This window comes from Oncorhynchus keta, chromosome 6, assembly GCF_023373465.1.
Source record: "Oncorhynchus keta strain PuntledgeMale-10-30-2019 chromosome 6, Oket_V2, whole genome shotgun sequence".
NCBI classification, from domain to species: domain Eukaryota; kingdom Metazoa; phylum Chordata; class Actinopteri; order Salmoniformes; family Salmonidae; genus Oncorhynchus; species Oncorhynchus keta.
Genome location: NC_068426.1, coordinates 26143915 through 26161246, shown reverse-complemented (window position 1 = coordinate 26161246; position 17332 = coordinate 26143915). Strand labels below are relative to the sequence as shown.

General features: G+C 43.2%; 1 protein-coding gene across 8 annotated transcripts in view; it reads left to right on the top strand.

The window, feature by feature from the left end:
- Positions 1–17332, top strand: part of LOC118385286 (regulator of G-protein signaling 3-like) — a 249205-nt gene that overhangs the window by 92105 nt on the left and 139768 nt on the right. For 5 of the 8 annotated variants that reach the window (XM_052521181.1, XM_052521182.1, XM_052521184.1 and 2 more), the window contains one exon: positions 7388–7499. The exons of 2 other annotated variants lie outside the window; for them this stretch is intronic. In XM_052521181.1, coding sequence (XP_052377141.1) covers positions 7388–7499 — 112 coding nt within the window. Of the gene's footprint in view, positions 1–3721; positions 3880–7387; positions 7500–17332 lie in introns of those variants that run through there. One more of the 8 variants, XM_035772289.2, reaches the window with a different exon arrangement.

Sequence of the window (17332 nt, the reverse complement as noted above, 5' to 3'; positions counted from 1 at the left end):
AGAACAAAGGTAATCCTCCAAGACAAAAAGGTAAATCCACAAGGTGGAAGGTAAAGCACAAAAAGCCTCAAAAGATACTCAAAAAAACAAACAAACAAGAACAAAAAAAACAGAATTCCACAAGAGAGTCCACCGGGATCAACAAGAGTACTAGGGCTGGGTGCTAACATACAAACACAGAGCACAGAACTGAGGAAAACAAAGGGTTTAAATACAATCAGGGGAAACGAGGTACAGGTGCAAATAATAATGGGGATCAAGGGAAAACAAAAAGGTCAAAAGGCACAATGGGGGCATCTAGTGACCAAAAACCGGAACAACCCTGGCCAAATCCTGACACATGTGGGTAGTGTTATTAAAGTGACTATGCATAGATGACAACAGAGTAGCAGTGGTGTAAAGAGGGGGTGGGGGGTGGGGGCACTGCAAATAGTCTGGGTAGCCATTTGATTAGCTGTTCAGGAACCTTATGGCTTGCCATGCGGTAGCAGAGAGAACAGTCTATGACTAGGGTGGCTGGAGTCTTTGACAATTTCTAGGGCCTTCCTCTGACACCGCCTGGTATAGAGTTCCTGTATGGCAGGAAGCTTGGCCCTAGTGATGTACTGGGACATTCGCACTACCCTCTGTAGTGCCTTGCGGTCGGAGGCCGAGCAGTTGCCATTCCAGGCAGTGATGCAACCAGTCAGGATGCTCTCAATGGTGCAGCTACAGAACCTTTTGACGATCTGAGGACCCGTGCCAAATCTTTTCAGTCTCCTGAGGGGGAATAGGTTTTGTTATACCCTCTTCACGACTGTCTTGGAGTGCTTGGACAATGTTAGTTTGTTGCTGATGTGGACACCAAGAAACTTCAAGCTCTCAACCTGCTCCACTGCAGCCTCGTCGATGAGAATGGGGGCATGCTCGGTCCTCTTTTTCCTGTAGTCCACAGTCATCTCATTTGTCTTGATCACTTTGAGGGAGAGGTTGTTGTCCTGGCACCACACGGCCAGGGTTCTGACCTCCTCCCTATAGGCTGTCTGTGATCAGGCACTGTTGTGTCATCAGCAAATTTAATGATGGTGTTGGAGTCGTGCCTGGCCATGCAGTCATGAGTGTACAGGGAGTACAGCAGGGGACTGAACACGCACCCCTGAAGGGCCCCTTTGTTGTCGATTAGCGTGGTGGATGTGTTGTTACCTACCCTTACCACTTGGGGGTGGCCTTTTCAGGAAGTTCAAGATCCAACATCAACTCTTCAGAGGAGACTGCGTGATTCAGGCCTTCATGTTCGAATTGCTGCAAAGAAACCACTACTAAAGGACACTAATAATAAGAAGATACTTGCTTGGGCCAAGAAACACGAGCAATGGACATTAAACAGGTGGAAATCTGTCCTTTGGTCTGATGAGTCCAAATTTGAGATTTTTGGTTCCAACCGGCATGTCTTTGTGAGACCCAGAGTAGGTGAACGGATGATCTCCGCATGTGTGTTTCCCACCGTGAAGCTTGGAAGAAGAGGTGTGATGGTGTGGGTGTGCTTTGCTGGTGACACTGTTTGTGATTTATTTAGAATTCAAGGCACACTTAAACAGCATTGCTACCCCAGCATTCTGCAGCGATACGCCATCCCATCTGGTTTGCACTTAGTGGACCTATCATTTGTTTTTCAACAGGACATTGACCCAAAACACCTCCAGGCTTTGTATTTGCTATTTGACCAAGAAGGAGAGTGATGGAGTGCTGCATTAGATGACATGGCCTCCACAATAACAATCACCCGACCTCAAACCAATTGAGATGGTTTGGGATGAGTTGGACTGCAGAGTGAATGAAAAGCAGCCAACAAATGCTCAGCATATGTGGGAACTCCTTCAAGGCTGTTGGAAAATCATTCCATGTGACTACCTCATGAAGTGAGAGAATGCCAAGTGTGTGCAAAGCTGTCATCAAGACAAAGAAAGGTTACTTTAAAGAATCTAAAATATTAAATATATTTTGATTTGTTTAACACTTTTTGGTTACTACATGATTTCATATGTGTTATTTCATAGTTCCGATGTCTTCACTATTATTCTGCAATGTAGAAAATGGTAAAAATAAAGAAAAACCCTTGAATGAGTGGGTGTGTCCAAACTTTTCACTGGTACTGTATATATAAAATTTGCAATGTCATCCCACGACCCACCTGGATCCCTGCCGCAACCCACAAGTGGGTCCTGACCCACAGGTCTGAGGAATGATGCAGTTCTGTGGCCCCTAGTACCTCTCTCTCTCTCTCTCTCTCTCTCTCTCTCTCTCTCTCTCTCTCTCTCTCTTTCTCGTTCCCCCTGTCACGTCTCCTGACCTTTGTGTAGTGTTATCAGAGTGGAAGGACCATTTGGCCTCCAGAACTTCCTCTATTGTTGTCTGCTTATGGTTGCTTCAATACAATGGACTGGAGGACTTTCTTTTGATTGATGATTCATTGACAGTAGTTTCAATCAAACACAGTATTTACTAAATGTATATGGTCTCTCTCTCTCTCTCATATGTTATAAATTATATTATATCTCCCCAAAAATTGAGAACGCTTCAAAAAGAGCAATACATTACATGTTGGCCATATTTACCCTTGTCGTTGTAAATGCCTGTAAGTCCTACAGTATATTCTGTAGACTGGTGGTTGAGGGTGAGCACCTCGGTTTGGCCTTGGCTTTAGTGAAAAGCTACAATGCAAGGTTGTGGTGGACAAGGGTGGATACTGTATTTAACACACATAACGATGTGTTATCCACCCTGTATTCTCTGGGAATCAGGGAGCTGAGTGAGAGAGGGAAGCCATGACAAGCTGGGCAGCCATTGTGATAATATTGTCCAGGAAATGTGATGGAGTGGCGGGCGTGGGGGAGTGGCGGGCGTCTGTTGGCAGGGGTCTGGGAGAGGAAGACCAGGACAACCCTGTTTACCATCCAGGATGGTTGCTAGGTGGTTGGCAGAAGGGGTGTTTGACCCTCTCTCGCTCTCTCTAAAACACACACGCATGCACACACACACATCCTGACAGGTTATTCTGGAGTGACATTCCTAAAACAGAAAGCCAAAAGAGATCAGCTGTGGTTTTAGGGGTTTTTAGTAGGGTGGGCGGCTGGTTTTAAAAACAGCTCTGACCCTGTTGACTTGAGTCTTCTTGACATTCAGAGAGGAGGAGAGGAGGGAAAGAGAGAGGGAAGGAGAGGGTTGGGGCTGGGTTCGGATCACCTGCTCTGTGGGTTTGTGTTGATCTTATTGATAAGGTCTTGTCATCTAGCTGTGTGTGTGTGTGTGTGTCTTCTGTAGATAAAAATGGACAATACTACGTTCGTACTATGAGGAAATGTATTTTCTCTTCCAATTCCTCACAGTTTATATCCCCCCTTTCATTATGTCAGATCAGCTTTTCAGTTCCACACTGTGTCTCTGCCAGGGGTTGAAACAGTTCATGGAACAGAACCGAAAACTGGAAAATAACTACATTTTAAGAGGAACAGATTCAGAAACGGGAATGAAAGTGATCTATATTGTTCTGGAACAGAACCGTTTTTCAAAAAGCATGAGAACCGGTTAATAACTTTATTTTAAGTTCAGGGCATTTTTTTCAGTCCCACAAAAAAAATGAAACAAGGCGCTTATGCCAGAGCTCTCACTCGGTCACTCAGACACATTTTCCAGTGTTTGCCTGCCAGCTGAAAATCTTTGCCAGTGGTGTGTAGGCAATGTGCTCCTTCCTCCCTGTGAAGGTTAGGCTACTGCAGCCTACTGATGTTACATGCGTGATTCAGAAATTAGGGAGAGAAGAATGGATTCATCTTTTCAACACTACTTAAGGACACTATAGTTATCACGTTCCACATTGGATTTATTATTAACTATAAAAAGGTAAGACGTGTTTTTAATTCTGGTGCCGCTCTGCACACACAAGCTTGTTAGCCATCTAGCTAGCTCTGGTCCAACTAATAATAATAATAATAATATATGCCATTTAGCAGATGCTTTTATCCAAAGCGACTTACAGTCATGTGTGCATACATTCTACGTATGGGTGGTCCCGGGGATCGAACCCACTACCCTGGCGTTACAAGCGCCATGCTCTACCAACTGAGCTACAGAAGGACCACCAACTCTCTGAAGTTCAAAGGCATTCAAAGTTCCTTCATAGAAGCCTCTCCTCCGTAGGTATAATTATGTGGGCCTGATTCATATAATACATGTCATAATGGGTTGAGCCTCCTCCTCAAACTCTCTCTCCCCACCCGCAAAATTTCAGTCTCATCTTGCGCTCTGCACCTGGTTGTCCATCGCGCATGTAAACAACTATAGCTTGCTCATTCCATAGCGAGCTGCTCTATCTGCACTGATGTGTGAAGTAATTTAATGTTGAGCTAATTTGATTTCAGAGATTTAAAAGGGAACGGATAGGAACCATAAACCTTTACATTTTGGTGTTCGAACCGATTCATCATTTTATTTTGCTGGTCGGAACAGTGGAATGGAACGGACAAAAATAATTGGTTCTGTTCAGAACGAAACAATTGGAAACAATTTTGGTTCCAAACCCTGGTCTTGGCTCAGAGCGTCAGAGTTGGTAATTGTGGGCGCTGGCTGGGGCTTGAGGACAAATATTTAACAGTTCGTGTTTGCGCTGTAGATAGTCAATATGGGGCCAGACATCCCTGCAGATTCTCCCTGTTTCAATAAGTAATCTGTAAATAATCTGTGCTATTACAGTTTTTACCTTGGTGATGCATAGCCCACTGTACACTCTGCCTGGGCACCCCCCCACCACACACACACATATACACACACATACAGTACCTACACACAGATACACACACATACAGTACCTACACACAGATACACACACATGCAGTGCCTACAGAAAGTCTACAACCCCTTTAACTTTTTTTCACATTTTGCTGCCTTCAAATTTGATCTAAAGCAGGATTAAATTAGATTTTTGTAATTGTGGTGCCAGTCATGCTATAGGTAATCTGCAGCAACTGGGGAGTTTGTCAGGATCCAAATAAATATGAAAGGTGCAAAGCCCAGATCAAAAGTTAGAGAAAAACCCACCTCAGTTAGAGAAAAACCCACCTCAGTCTTCTGAAAACCTACCCCTGGGATAGAGTTTTCTTTTCAGTGAGACAATTACACAAATGTTAATGCCAAAGACACACCAGAATGGCTTTCCACTAGGTGTTGAGTGTTCCTGAGTGGTCTAGTCTCAGTCCTGACTTATATTTGCTTGAAAATCAGAGATAAGCTTTGAATATTGCTGTTCATCAATGACTGCCAACCAAATTGAATGAGTTTGAGCAATTGTGACCAAAACAATGGATATATGTTGCCCTAAGTGTTGTGCAAAGTTGGTAGAATCGTATTCCAAATGACTCACAGCTGTAACTGCTGCCAAAGGTGCTTCCGCCAAGTATCAACCACGTAGTAGTGGGAATGTTCTGTAACTTTCTTTCACTTTTAAAATGTGGAATAGGTTATGTAGATCTGTAAGGAAATACTCTCATTTAATCCATTTTTAGATTACATTTTAAGGCAGCAAAATGTGGGGAAAAAGTTCACGGGTTGTAGGCTTTCTATACACACACACACACACACACATACATAGACCACAACATCAAGACCCTCAGCATCCTCTTGATCTGCATAGAAACCACATGCACTGAACACACACACACACCCCGCACACATAGCCTAGACACACATTGCTGTGCAATGTTGATGTGTCTGATGCAAGACATTTTCTGTAGCTTCCTTGGTGTTGCCCAGAAGGGATTTACTGAGTGTGTTCCTTGTTTAATGCTGTGGTCTGCTGCTAATAGATGAAAATACATGAGACTGACACACACACACACACACACACACACACACACACACACACACACACACACACACACACACACACACACACACACACACACACACACACACACACACACACACACACACACATAGTGTATTTGTATTTGATCGCATTTCATTTATTCCCCTCCAGCCATTACGACCAGCCCGTCCTCCCCAATTAAGGTTCCACCAACCTCCTGTGAATTCCATGCGTGCAGTATTTGCATGTGCTCACATGGTGAGAAAGTGACACGCATATCTAATAGAAGCTACTGTGTTTAGTTGGCACCTGTCCAGTCACCATTGAGACCTGGAACATGACCGTAGGGTATAAAGGGGCTAGAGGACGGGTCACCCAGTCTGTTTAGGCTTAACAATGGGTGTCCCTCTCTCCTGCCTGCCTCATTGTTTGGCCCACCCACTGACATGCAAGAGACAGAGAAGTACCTCTGCCAAAAACACACCCCATACACAGCACAACCCGAAACACACATCCTATGGCCAGGAAGGAAAGCAGTTTGGGAAGGCAGTGTGTGTGTCCTGTCCTTCTCTTCTTTCACACGCAAGCCCCCCCCAATTTCTTTACCCCCCAACCTCCACAATCCCCTACCCTCTAAACATGTACCAGCTATAATTGGTATTGTTGATCTATTCAGGCGCTTTAAAATGCTTCAATCGCAAGGAATTATGGACTCATGGTTGTACCTTCATATTTCTCTGTTAGCAAAGTTTTTCCTTTAGTGGGTCATAAGAATACTAAGTAAACACATTAATAAGTTAGACTAGCTAGGGTTTGGATTAGTCATGTGTGCACATAAGATGCAAATGTCATCTTTAGGGGGGAATCGCTAAAGCAGTGATGGTCTAGAGACCACAGTGCACTGTGTTCCTGTGTGAACTACACTTCCTGTTGCATAGAAGGTTGCAGTTGAACACCGCTACAAAGACACTTTGGGAAGGGGTGTGTGTGTGTGTGTGTGTGTGTGTGTGTGTGTGTGTGTGTGTGTGTGTGTGTGTGTGTGTGTGTGTGTGTGTGTGTGTGTGTGTGTGTGTGTGTGTGTGTGTGTGTGTGTGTGTGTTGCTCTGATCCTGATCCCTGTCTGTCCCTGACACCAGATAGACAACTACTCTGACATGACAGGGTGACAAGTCCTCCACTAACCAGATTATCTGTCAAGATGATCATCTATCAAACATTTTAAAAGACTGTCAAGATGATCATCTATCAAACATTTTAAAAGACTGTCAAGATGATCATCTATCAAACATTTTAAAAGACTGTCAAAGATTATCATCTATTTTGAGTGGAAAGTGTGTACAATTTGGAGGATAGACATAGAAGGGCAGTTTTGAGTAAGCGTGTGTGTGTGCGCGTGCGTGCGTGCGCGCGCGTGTATTTGTCAAAAGAGTAAATGTGTGTTGTGCGCCTATGTAAACTGTTTTGCAATGCATGCACAGTGCTGTGATGTCGAGTTTTAGCAAGAAGATATTTTCAGCTAGGTTTCTCTCTCTCTCTCTCTCTCTCTAGGTGACAGTGTTCATCTATACAGACCTGATGCTTGTGACCAGAGAGGATGAACCAGGGAGATGTAATGTCCTACAGAACCCTCTATTCCTCAGACAACTACGGCTACAGGACGGTCAGTGTTTCAACCCTTACACACAAACCTTAGACATGGCCCTGATGCTATTGGACATGATCCCAACTCCTTGAACCCCTTTATTACCCTGTTCAACCCCATAGGCCTAACCCTGTTGACCTGACCCCTTTGTAGACTTAAAGGGATCCTTCGGGATTTTGGCAACGAAGCCCTTTATCTACTTCCCCACAGTCAGATGGACTCATGGATACAATTTTTATGTCTCTGCATCCAGTATGAAAGAAGTTAGAGATAATGCTAACTAGCATTAGCACAATGACTGGAAGTCTATGGTATCTACTAGCAGTTACTATAGACTGCCAGTCATTGCTCTAAAGCTAGTGAGCAAATAAAGTGGACAACGTGACTTGTTGAAAAGGTGGCATCCTATGACGGTGCCATGTTGAAAGTCACTGAGCTCTTCTGTAAGGTCATTCTATTGCCAATGTAACTATGGAGATTGCAAGGCTGTGTGATTGGTTTGCAATGGGTGTAGCTGAAATAACCAAATCCATTAAGTTAATGGAGTGTCCACATATTTTTGGCAATGTAGTGTATGTACTACTATGTACTGTTATTTTTATCGCCCAGTAATAGTGAGTTAGACTTCCAGTGGGATATTTAGGCTGAATGTGAGCCAAACCCCGGAGCTTTGTCTTTCTGTTTCTCAGCTATATAAACACTCCACTGAGTTGGTACCTCTCATAGAATAGTTTGACCCACAGTATAACAAAGCACTACAAGTCAAATAAATACCTCTTACTGTAATTGCCTGTGTGTATAATGTAGAGAGGATATGGAGAGGGCCGGGGTTACAGTAGGCCAGACCTGGCTGGGTGCTAGTGTGTGTGTGTGTGTGTGTGTGTGTGTGTGTGTGTGTGTGTGTGTGTGTGTGTGTGTGTGTGTGTGTGTGTGTGTGTGTGTGTGTGTGTGTGTGTGTGTGTGTGTGTGTGTGTGTGTGTGTGTGTGTGTGTGTGTATGCATATACACATTCATATGCACACACAAGTTAAATCTGTTGACGTACCCAGGCATCAGGTGGCAGACAGTCCAGTCATATCGGTCAGCTGTGGTTGGACAGTGTGGAGCCCAAACTGAATCACAATATTCTCAGGTCTCTGTGTTCTGTCCTGCTCCTTCACTGCAACTATATACTGTAGGTTCTGTGACGCACTTTAGAAAGCCCATCTATCACTTTTTATGTCTCGCCCTCAGCTCTCTTTACAGTTTTTCTCAATTGTTACAACACAATTTCTGAAACCTTGCTCCATTTCTTGAAAACATTAAACACAAAACCTCATCGTCAAGTACTATTTACATAACCTCGGACTCCTCTTGCAAAATGAAACATTTGCCTCAAAACAGTTTTACCTGTGTTCAAAATAAAACACTGCTCTCAAAATCATAAACAAAGTGATCAAAATGATATACACTCTCAAGCAGTCAGTAAACAATACACCGAAAAATAGAAAACACATTGTTCAAAACATACAATCCTCAGGCAGAAGTACATTTTTTTATCAAAAATAGTCATATTTTTCCGTCATTGTCTTTTGTTGAATGAAAACAGGTTCTATCATAGTAGCTCAAAATTGATCAGAAATTACTACTCTGCTTTGCTCTTTGCAATTTTGTTTTCTGTTCTTCCTCCTCCTTGTACCCCTATTTTTACAGTACTTCACCCTGCATCTCACAAACTTGTCCCTGTGATACTGTAATTCTTGTTCTTTGTTGATATGAACCTGCAACCAGTCAAAATCTATTGAGCAGTCAGTTCTGTTAATAAATTGAAAGCACAATGTTCAGGGCCATACAATTTGTCTATTGTACAGTATACAGCCTACAATGCACTGTACTACAGTATCCATTCTCAGACTTTCTCCTCCCCACCTTCAACAACCTGTTTGCTCTCTGAACTGGCTTATATTGGTTGTGTCGCCTCATTTGAAACAGGTTAAATCAATTTTGAGTGGTTGTGTTCAATCAATGACATATGTTCTCTATTTGTATTTGATTGTTGCCACTTGTGTTTACCAGTATGGATGACGTGTGCATTAGAGTGCAGAATGTGTTTTGAGAATGAAAATGTGTTTTAGAGTTTTGCTGAAAAGTCTAAGTGAGATCTGCAAATGTGTTTTACCATGTGAAATGGTTTAAGGTATTGACAACAGTCTGCATAATTAGCTAAATGAGTCCAGGCAACTGAGAACTTTGTTCTCGGGTTTTAGTGTTTTAGCAATTGAGAAAAACTGTAATATCTGTTCTTACTCTACTCCCCCTCCCCCCTCTCTCTATCTCTGTCTTTCTCGTATTTCTCTCTCTCTCTCTCCACTCTCTTTTTCTCCAAATCTACCTATTCTATCTCATCATCCACGCTGTTTTCCTCCATCCTTGCCTGAGGGGACGTGAAGCTCATATGTCATTAAATATGTCATTTCTCACAGGTGAAAAAGAACAGGCCTCACATTCTAGGAGCTCAGATGCAATAATTGAATAACCAACGTTTCGACATAACCAACAAACCTTCGATCTCAACGTAGGCTTTGGTCCATTCATGTTTATTACATGCTCTATTTCTATCTGTCAATTAACCAATGACAGCAAGCCACACCCGGCCATGATTACAGACACCTGTGTGTCCTTCCAAACTATATTTAAATTAGTGACCCGAAGTGTTTGTCATTATACCCTGATGAAGACCGCTTGTCTGTCGAAACGTTGGTTATTAAATGATTGCATCTGAGCTCCTAGAGTGTTCTCCTTTTCTTCTTCTGGTGTTCTACTCCGCTGGCCAGCAACTCGCCTAAACAGGTGTGCGTTTCTGTAACGGTTCTCATGTGGTGAAGGAGAGTCGGACCAAAACGCAGCGTGTAGATCCATGTTTAATGAACAAAAGGTAACACGAATCTAAAATACAAACACTACAAAACAAAGAACGAAACGAAAAACCGAAACAGCCTATACTAGTGTAAACTAACACAGAGACAGGAACAAGGACACTAAGGACAATCACCCACGACAAACTCAAAGAATATGGCTGCCTAAATATGGTTCCCAATCAGAGACAACGATAAACACCTGCCTCTGATTGAGAACCACTCCAGACAGCCATAGACTTTGCTAGATACCCCACTAAGCTACAATTCCAATACCACCACCAAAACCCCAAGACAAACACACCACAATACAAAAACCCCATGCCACACCCTGGCCTGACCCAATACATGAAGATAAATACAAAATACTTCGACCAGGGCGTGACAGTTTCTTTCACCTCAAGACATCTCACATGACCAGAGCCATAGCTACATATGAGGACACCGAGGTCCGGACCTCATTTATTAAATTAAAAAAAATATATACTGTATATAATAACACTAATCCGTCGGTGTCGCAAGTTACTGTTGAGGCGTTAGATTATTAGAATACACGAGCTGCCGTTTCGAAATGTGGTTGTGCATCAGCATATTCCCTTTGTTATGTGTCACTCACTGACAGTCACTCAATTAGCCCATGTCAGCTAATCTTATTTAGACTGGTAAATTAGTCTAGTTAGTCGAGCTATCTAAACTTTTCTTAGTCACTCTCACCCAGATATCATATTACCGTGGTTTATGGCTTAAACATTTGTGGAAATGTGTAATTGAAGTCACTTGCATTATTTCCCATAAAGTAGAGTGAAAATATTATGTTTTGGCCATGAGATGCTGCTGTTCCTGCTACACCGTCACACTCATTCATCCATTTCACTGGTCTCTTGTGTTTATTAAATAGATCCCAATAGGTCCTTAGCAACTTTGGGTAGAAAACCCATCCATTTTCTTCATGATGAAAATAAATTGTGTGGTCATCCCGATGACTGTATATATGAATGGACAAAGCTATCGATCACGTGACACCAGTGGAGACTCAATAGCGTACTGAAGCCAAATGAAGTTGGCGTCTCATGAAGACATTAACATGCACAGTTTGAGCTACTCTAGGAAGTGATGTTTGTTGCAGGCTATCTCAGTGCTGCAACCTCTCATTGAAAAACTCAAGTTGAAGGCCGGCTGGGGTACTGCAGGCTGCCATTAGCACCTAAATTATCCTTCTGAATTCTTCTGTGATTGATTTAAAAAATAATCGTTTCAAGGATGTACAACTGGTGTATTAGAGGCAATTATTTGTCCCATGATTGTCTTCATATTTTTAAAATGTTATTTACAATAAGATTGACCAAGAAAGATATACATTTTTCACTACAATGGGGGATCATGTTTTCTGCAAACAATGCCTGCAATATCGTGGTCGGCCTTGAACTTCCGTGGCTTCAATGAGAGGGGGCTGTCATTGCCCCCTGGGTCATCCTCACAATTCAAGTCAGTCCTACATGAAAGCAATCCAGTTTGACCTTCTCCATGCAAACTAATTCTTCAACCCAACTCTCCTTGAATAGTCCAACAAGTGGCAGCTCTCTGAGAGGGCTTTCCCTATGGTGCCATTCTCATATGAAGACTTTCCCTATAAGTCCAACATTTTGATGGAGAAATAGGCCAGGGACTAAAATGTTGTGGCAACCCTAATAAAAGAAAAAGATTTTCCTGAGTTTCAGTTCATATAATGAAATTCATCCATTTAAATACATTCATTAGGCTCTAGTCTATGGATTTCACATGACGGGGAATACAGATATGCATCTGGTGGTCACAGATACCTTTTAAAAAAAGGCAGGGAGGTGGATCAGAAAACCAGTCAGTATCTGGTGTGACCATCATTTGCCTAAATGCAGCTCATCTCCTTCGCATAGAGTTGATCAGGTTGTTGATTGTGGCCTGTTGAATGTTGTCCCACTCCTCTTCAATGGCTGTGTGAAGTTGTTGGATATTGGCGAGAACTGGAACAAACTGTCGTACACGTCAATCCGGAGCATCCCAAACATGCTCAATGGGCGGTGTTTGGTGAGTATGCAGGTCATGGAAGAACTGGGACATTTTCAGCTTCCAGGAATTGTTTACAGATTCTTGCAACATGGGGCTGTGCATTATCATGACGTGATGGCGGCGGATGAATGGCACGACAATTGGTCTCAGGATCTCGTCGCGGTATCTCTGTGCATTCAAATTGCGTTAGATAAACGGCAATTATGTTCGTTGTCCTTAGCTTATGTCTGCCCATACCATAACTCCACCGCCACTATGTGGCACTCCGTTCACAACGTTTGACATCATCAAACCGCTCGCTCACATGACGCTATACACGCTGTCTGCCATGGAAACCGGGATTCATCCGTGGAGACCACACTTCTCCAGCGTGCCAGTGGCAAAGGTGAGCATTTACCCACTGAAATCAGTTCTGAAGCCAAACTGCAGTCAGGTCACATCCCTGGTGAAGACAACGAGCATGCAGATAAGCTTCCCTGAGATGTTTTCTGACAGTTTGTGCAGAAATTCTTTGATTGTGCAAACCCACAGTTCCATCAGCTGTCCGGGTGGCTTGTCCCAGATGATCCCGCAGGTGAAGAAGCCGGATGTGGAGGTCCTGGGCTGGCATGGTTACACATGGTCTGCGATTGTATGTACTGTCAAATTCTCTAAAATGACGTTGGAGTCGATTTATGGTAGAGAAATTAACATTCAAATCTCTGGCAACAGCTCTGGTGAACATTCCTGCAGTCACGCACGCTCCCTCAAAACTTGAGACATCTCTGACATTGTGTTTCAAAATTACACATTTTATTGTCCCCAGCACAAGGTGCAACTGTGTAATGATCATGCTGTTTTATCAGCTTCTTGATATGCCACACCTGTCAGGTGTTTGGATTATCTTGGCAAAGGAGAAACAGGGACAGGGATTTACACAAATTTGTGCAAAACAATTGAGAGAAATAAACTTTTTGTGTGTATGGAACATTTCTTTCAGCTCATGAAACATGGGACTAACGCTTTACATGTTGCGTTTATATTTTAGTTCAGTATAATTGTAAACGGGCAGTCATATTTTTCATTAAGATTATTAGAAAACTGCTCTGTAGTGTGATTAGTGATGTTTACCATTAAACCCTACCCTATACCATTACCACCGTTACATACCATAACATTGATATCATTATAACAGATGTAGCTTAATGGTTAGCTTGTTAACCTAGAATGGTAAGTAATAGTAACAGTAAATAATCCAGACCTTATTTGAAGGGAATTAACTACACACAAAGATGCCATTTCCTGGACACAGATTAACCGTAACAGAAGGACAAACTGAATTGCTTTCACGGAGGACTGGTTTGAATTTTGAAGATGGCCACAGCACACACAGCTATTGGATTTCTACGAAAGTTGCAAAGGAAATGTTTATAAAATTCCCATCACCCTTTCTGTCTGTTTCTCTCTCTATCCTTTTAAATTTGACTTATTCCCTCCGAAATATCATATTAAAAAAGTTCTACCATTCAACAGTCCAGTATATGGCCACCTTCTGTGACATATGAAGTGAGCTAATGGTCAGGCTAGGGAGAGGTTAGCATATGTATTTAAACCCACAGATGACAACATTTTACATTACATTGCATTGCATTACATTTGCTAATGAGACCCAGAGCACAGAAGGGGGATATAGAGGTCTATGGGTCACTCTCTGCACTACACTGTGGTGCTCCTCCACCACAGCGGATTAGGAAGTGATCAGTGGGTTTGGAGGGGGGTGTGTTTGGGAAGGGGGGCGTACAAGGAGGGTGCATCTCCACCCCACCCCACCTGTCATTGTTATTTTAGTACGGTAGGCCACTCAGGAAATAGGCTCCGGGGACTGTGTTTGTTCCAACGAGGGTGGTGTGTGTGTGTGTGTGTGTGTGTGTGTGTGTGTGTGTGTGTGTGTGTGTGTGTGTGAGAGAGCGTGAGTGAGTGAGTGAGTGAGTGGGGTGGTAGTGGGACAGGGGGTTTCCTGTGACCGTGTCATCTCCTATAGAGACAAGGGTGTGGAGCGTGGAAAGGACAGAAGGCTCTAAGAGAGACCAGTGCACCACAACAGACACAAACCACACCCATGCACACCGTTGGGTGTACGTGTAGAGCACAGGGACATCAAGCAAAAGATTTGTCATTTGGAAAACATCACATAAAAGAGGCCTGTTGCGACACCCTATATAGCATCTATAGCATTTTTTATGGGCCTTATAAAGGCAGTATGAAGGCTTCATTAAGGTTTACAAGTTATACGTTGTTAAAGTATGACTAGAATTGTCCTAGTATCACCAATCACCACAGTAGTATCAAGCTGTCATTGGCCATAAATGCTGTGATCCAACTCCTTGGGTGCAGTAGATGATGTCTTGATGTTACTCAGATGACTCTCCTGCATCTGTGAAAACAAATGCAAGAGTGACCTCTGCTGTTGAGTTGGGAGAATCACAAGCATTCTGATCTGGTTCCGCAAATTTGAGATTGCAGTGAGGAGATACAGTATTCTTTGAGCGCCAACCTGACAAATGTGTGTTTTTTTAGCGAAGTGAATTGAAAGTCTTACAATCTCGCTCGGCTGCCCCAGAGGGTTATCCCAGTGATACAGTGTCTGTCCATGGAAGTCTGTGTTCAATGAAGATTAAGCAGTTTATTTTTGAAATACTAATTTGATATACAGTACATTTACAGTGTCACAAAAACATTACTGCCTAAGTGATGAGATGAGTCGTGAATGGTGGGAGAGATTTTAGATGAAATAACTGTAAACTGTATGGACATGCATGTAGGGAGAAATGGAGGTCGTTGGTCGTCACGAAAGCTTGAGTGCCTTGCTATTTTACAGAACATGTTACTTAGTCAGTAAATATTGTGCTGAAGCTGTGATACCAACGTTGGCGTAGGATCAGAAATGTGTTTTTGTTCAATATCTTGACAGGTCTGTAGACCGTGATTCATGTCAAATCAATAACCCTTTACGAATACCCCTTAATGGATGTATTCGTTATAGTCAGTCAGAAAATACATTCAGATTCTTTCTACTGTTGGCTATTCGTGTAATGAATGCATTTAACGGTGGCATTATTTATGGTTGACCAATATGGATGCTCATTATTGCAGTAATTAGAGTGATCGTAACAGTATTGTACCAGTATAGTAATAGTATAGTTGTAATTAAGCAATATGGCCTGATGGAATGTGGTATATTGCGGGTGTGGTATCGGCCAATATACCACAGCTAAGGGATGTTCTTTCCTGTAAACAGCCCTTAGACGTGTTATGTACACCACAAACCTCAGAGATGCCTTATTGCTATTATAAACTCGTTACCAACATAAATAGAACCGTAAACACGTATTTTTGCGTCATACCTGTGGTATATTGTCTGATATACAAATGGCTGAAATGCTGTTTCAGCCAATTAGCATCCAGGACCCAAACTACAGTTTTATAATATAGTAATATTTCACATATTACTGTAGGTGTGTCTACAGCGACCCTTGGGGATGGGCATGACCTCTGTAGTGTCAAGGGTAGAATGTGTTCATGTGGTCAGTGTCCCTGTGGGATACAATGCTGCACAGCAGAATCTATATTGATTCAATATATCTCTGTCTGGAATCTCCCCTGGCAAATGACAATAGAGTAGTGTCTGCTACGGCTAGTGCCCTTCCTTATCTCTCTGACCTACACACAAATGCACGAACGCAGGCAGGCAGGTGCACACACACACACACACACACACACACACACACACACACACACACACACACACACACACACACACACACACACACACACACACACACACACACACACACACACACACACACACACACACACACACACACACACACAGACTTAGTAAGGCCATAGGCAGTATCCTGCTGCAGTTTCCTCCTTGTTGGACATTGCTGTCACTGTGGTAGACAGTGTAGACAGGTTGACGGCCTGGAGTTAGAGAGGAGCAGACATGAAGGCAGGTGGGCCCATCACACACCATCACAGCCTGTCTCATTCCATTAGGGAAGACACAAGGACTGGGACACACACAACTACAGTCGCACAGATGCGCACTCAGCTCTCACTCACACACGCACGCACACGCACGCGCACACACACACACACACACACACAGTTTGTTTAGGCAAAAATCTCTCAGTCTCACTTCAAAATCCGACGTTTGCCCACAAATGGCACATTTTGAAGGTTATGTTTATGCATGAATTCAGAATGGTTAAGGTACAGGGTTATGGTTTGGGATAGGGTAAAAAAAAAAATGGAAAAGAACAAGTGCCGAGCACTGGGATTGGACATTTGACACTCGGAGCAGGACCTTGCGGTTCACGCCTTTCTGCCATCCCCGTCCACAATGCCTTAGTAAACCGCAATCCTAATTGATAGTAATATTGCTCACCGTTGCCTGTAGTGGACGTTTTTTAAGTCATCCCCGATGTCATGGGTACCTGGATGGACATCGGACTTCGCCTTGGATCTTGAGCTACCTAGCTGTGTATAGGTGTGGTGGGTGGGAGGTAATGCCGATAACTGTCAAGGCTTACGGATCTTTATTAGCCCCTCCTGGCAGCCATTTCTCTTTCCCAGAGCAGATGGAGTGAATAAAGAACTGGATGGAGGGAGGGAATGGATTGCTCCTGTCTTTCCTTGACCGAAGTTAATCATAAACCTCAGTCTGGGGCAAAGCCCTTTTCCAGTTTGATCTTCAGGGAGAGACAAGCTATTAGAAAACACACCACACACACACACACAGTGACACCCCGCAAGCTCACCTTTTCCTCCTCTCTCTCTCTCACCCTCCTCACACCTCCTCATATCTGTCCTGTGGGCAGGACTGGGCCACTCATCATGGGAGGTGTCACCACCACTGTCAGATTGTCA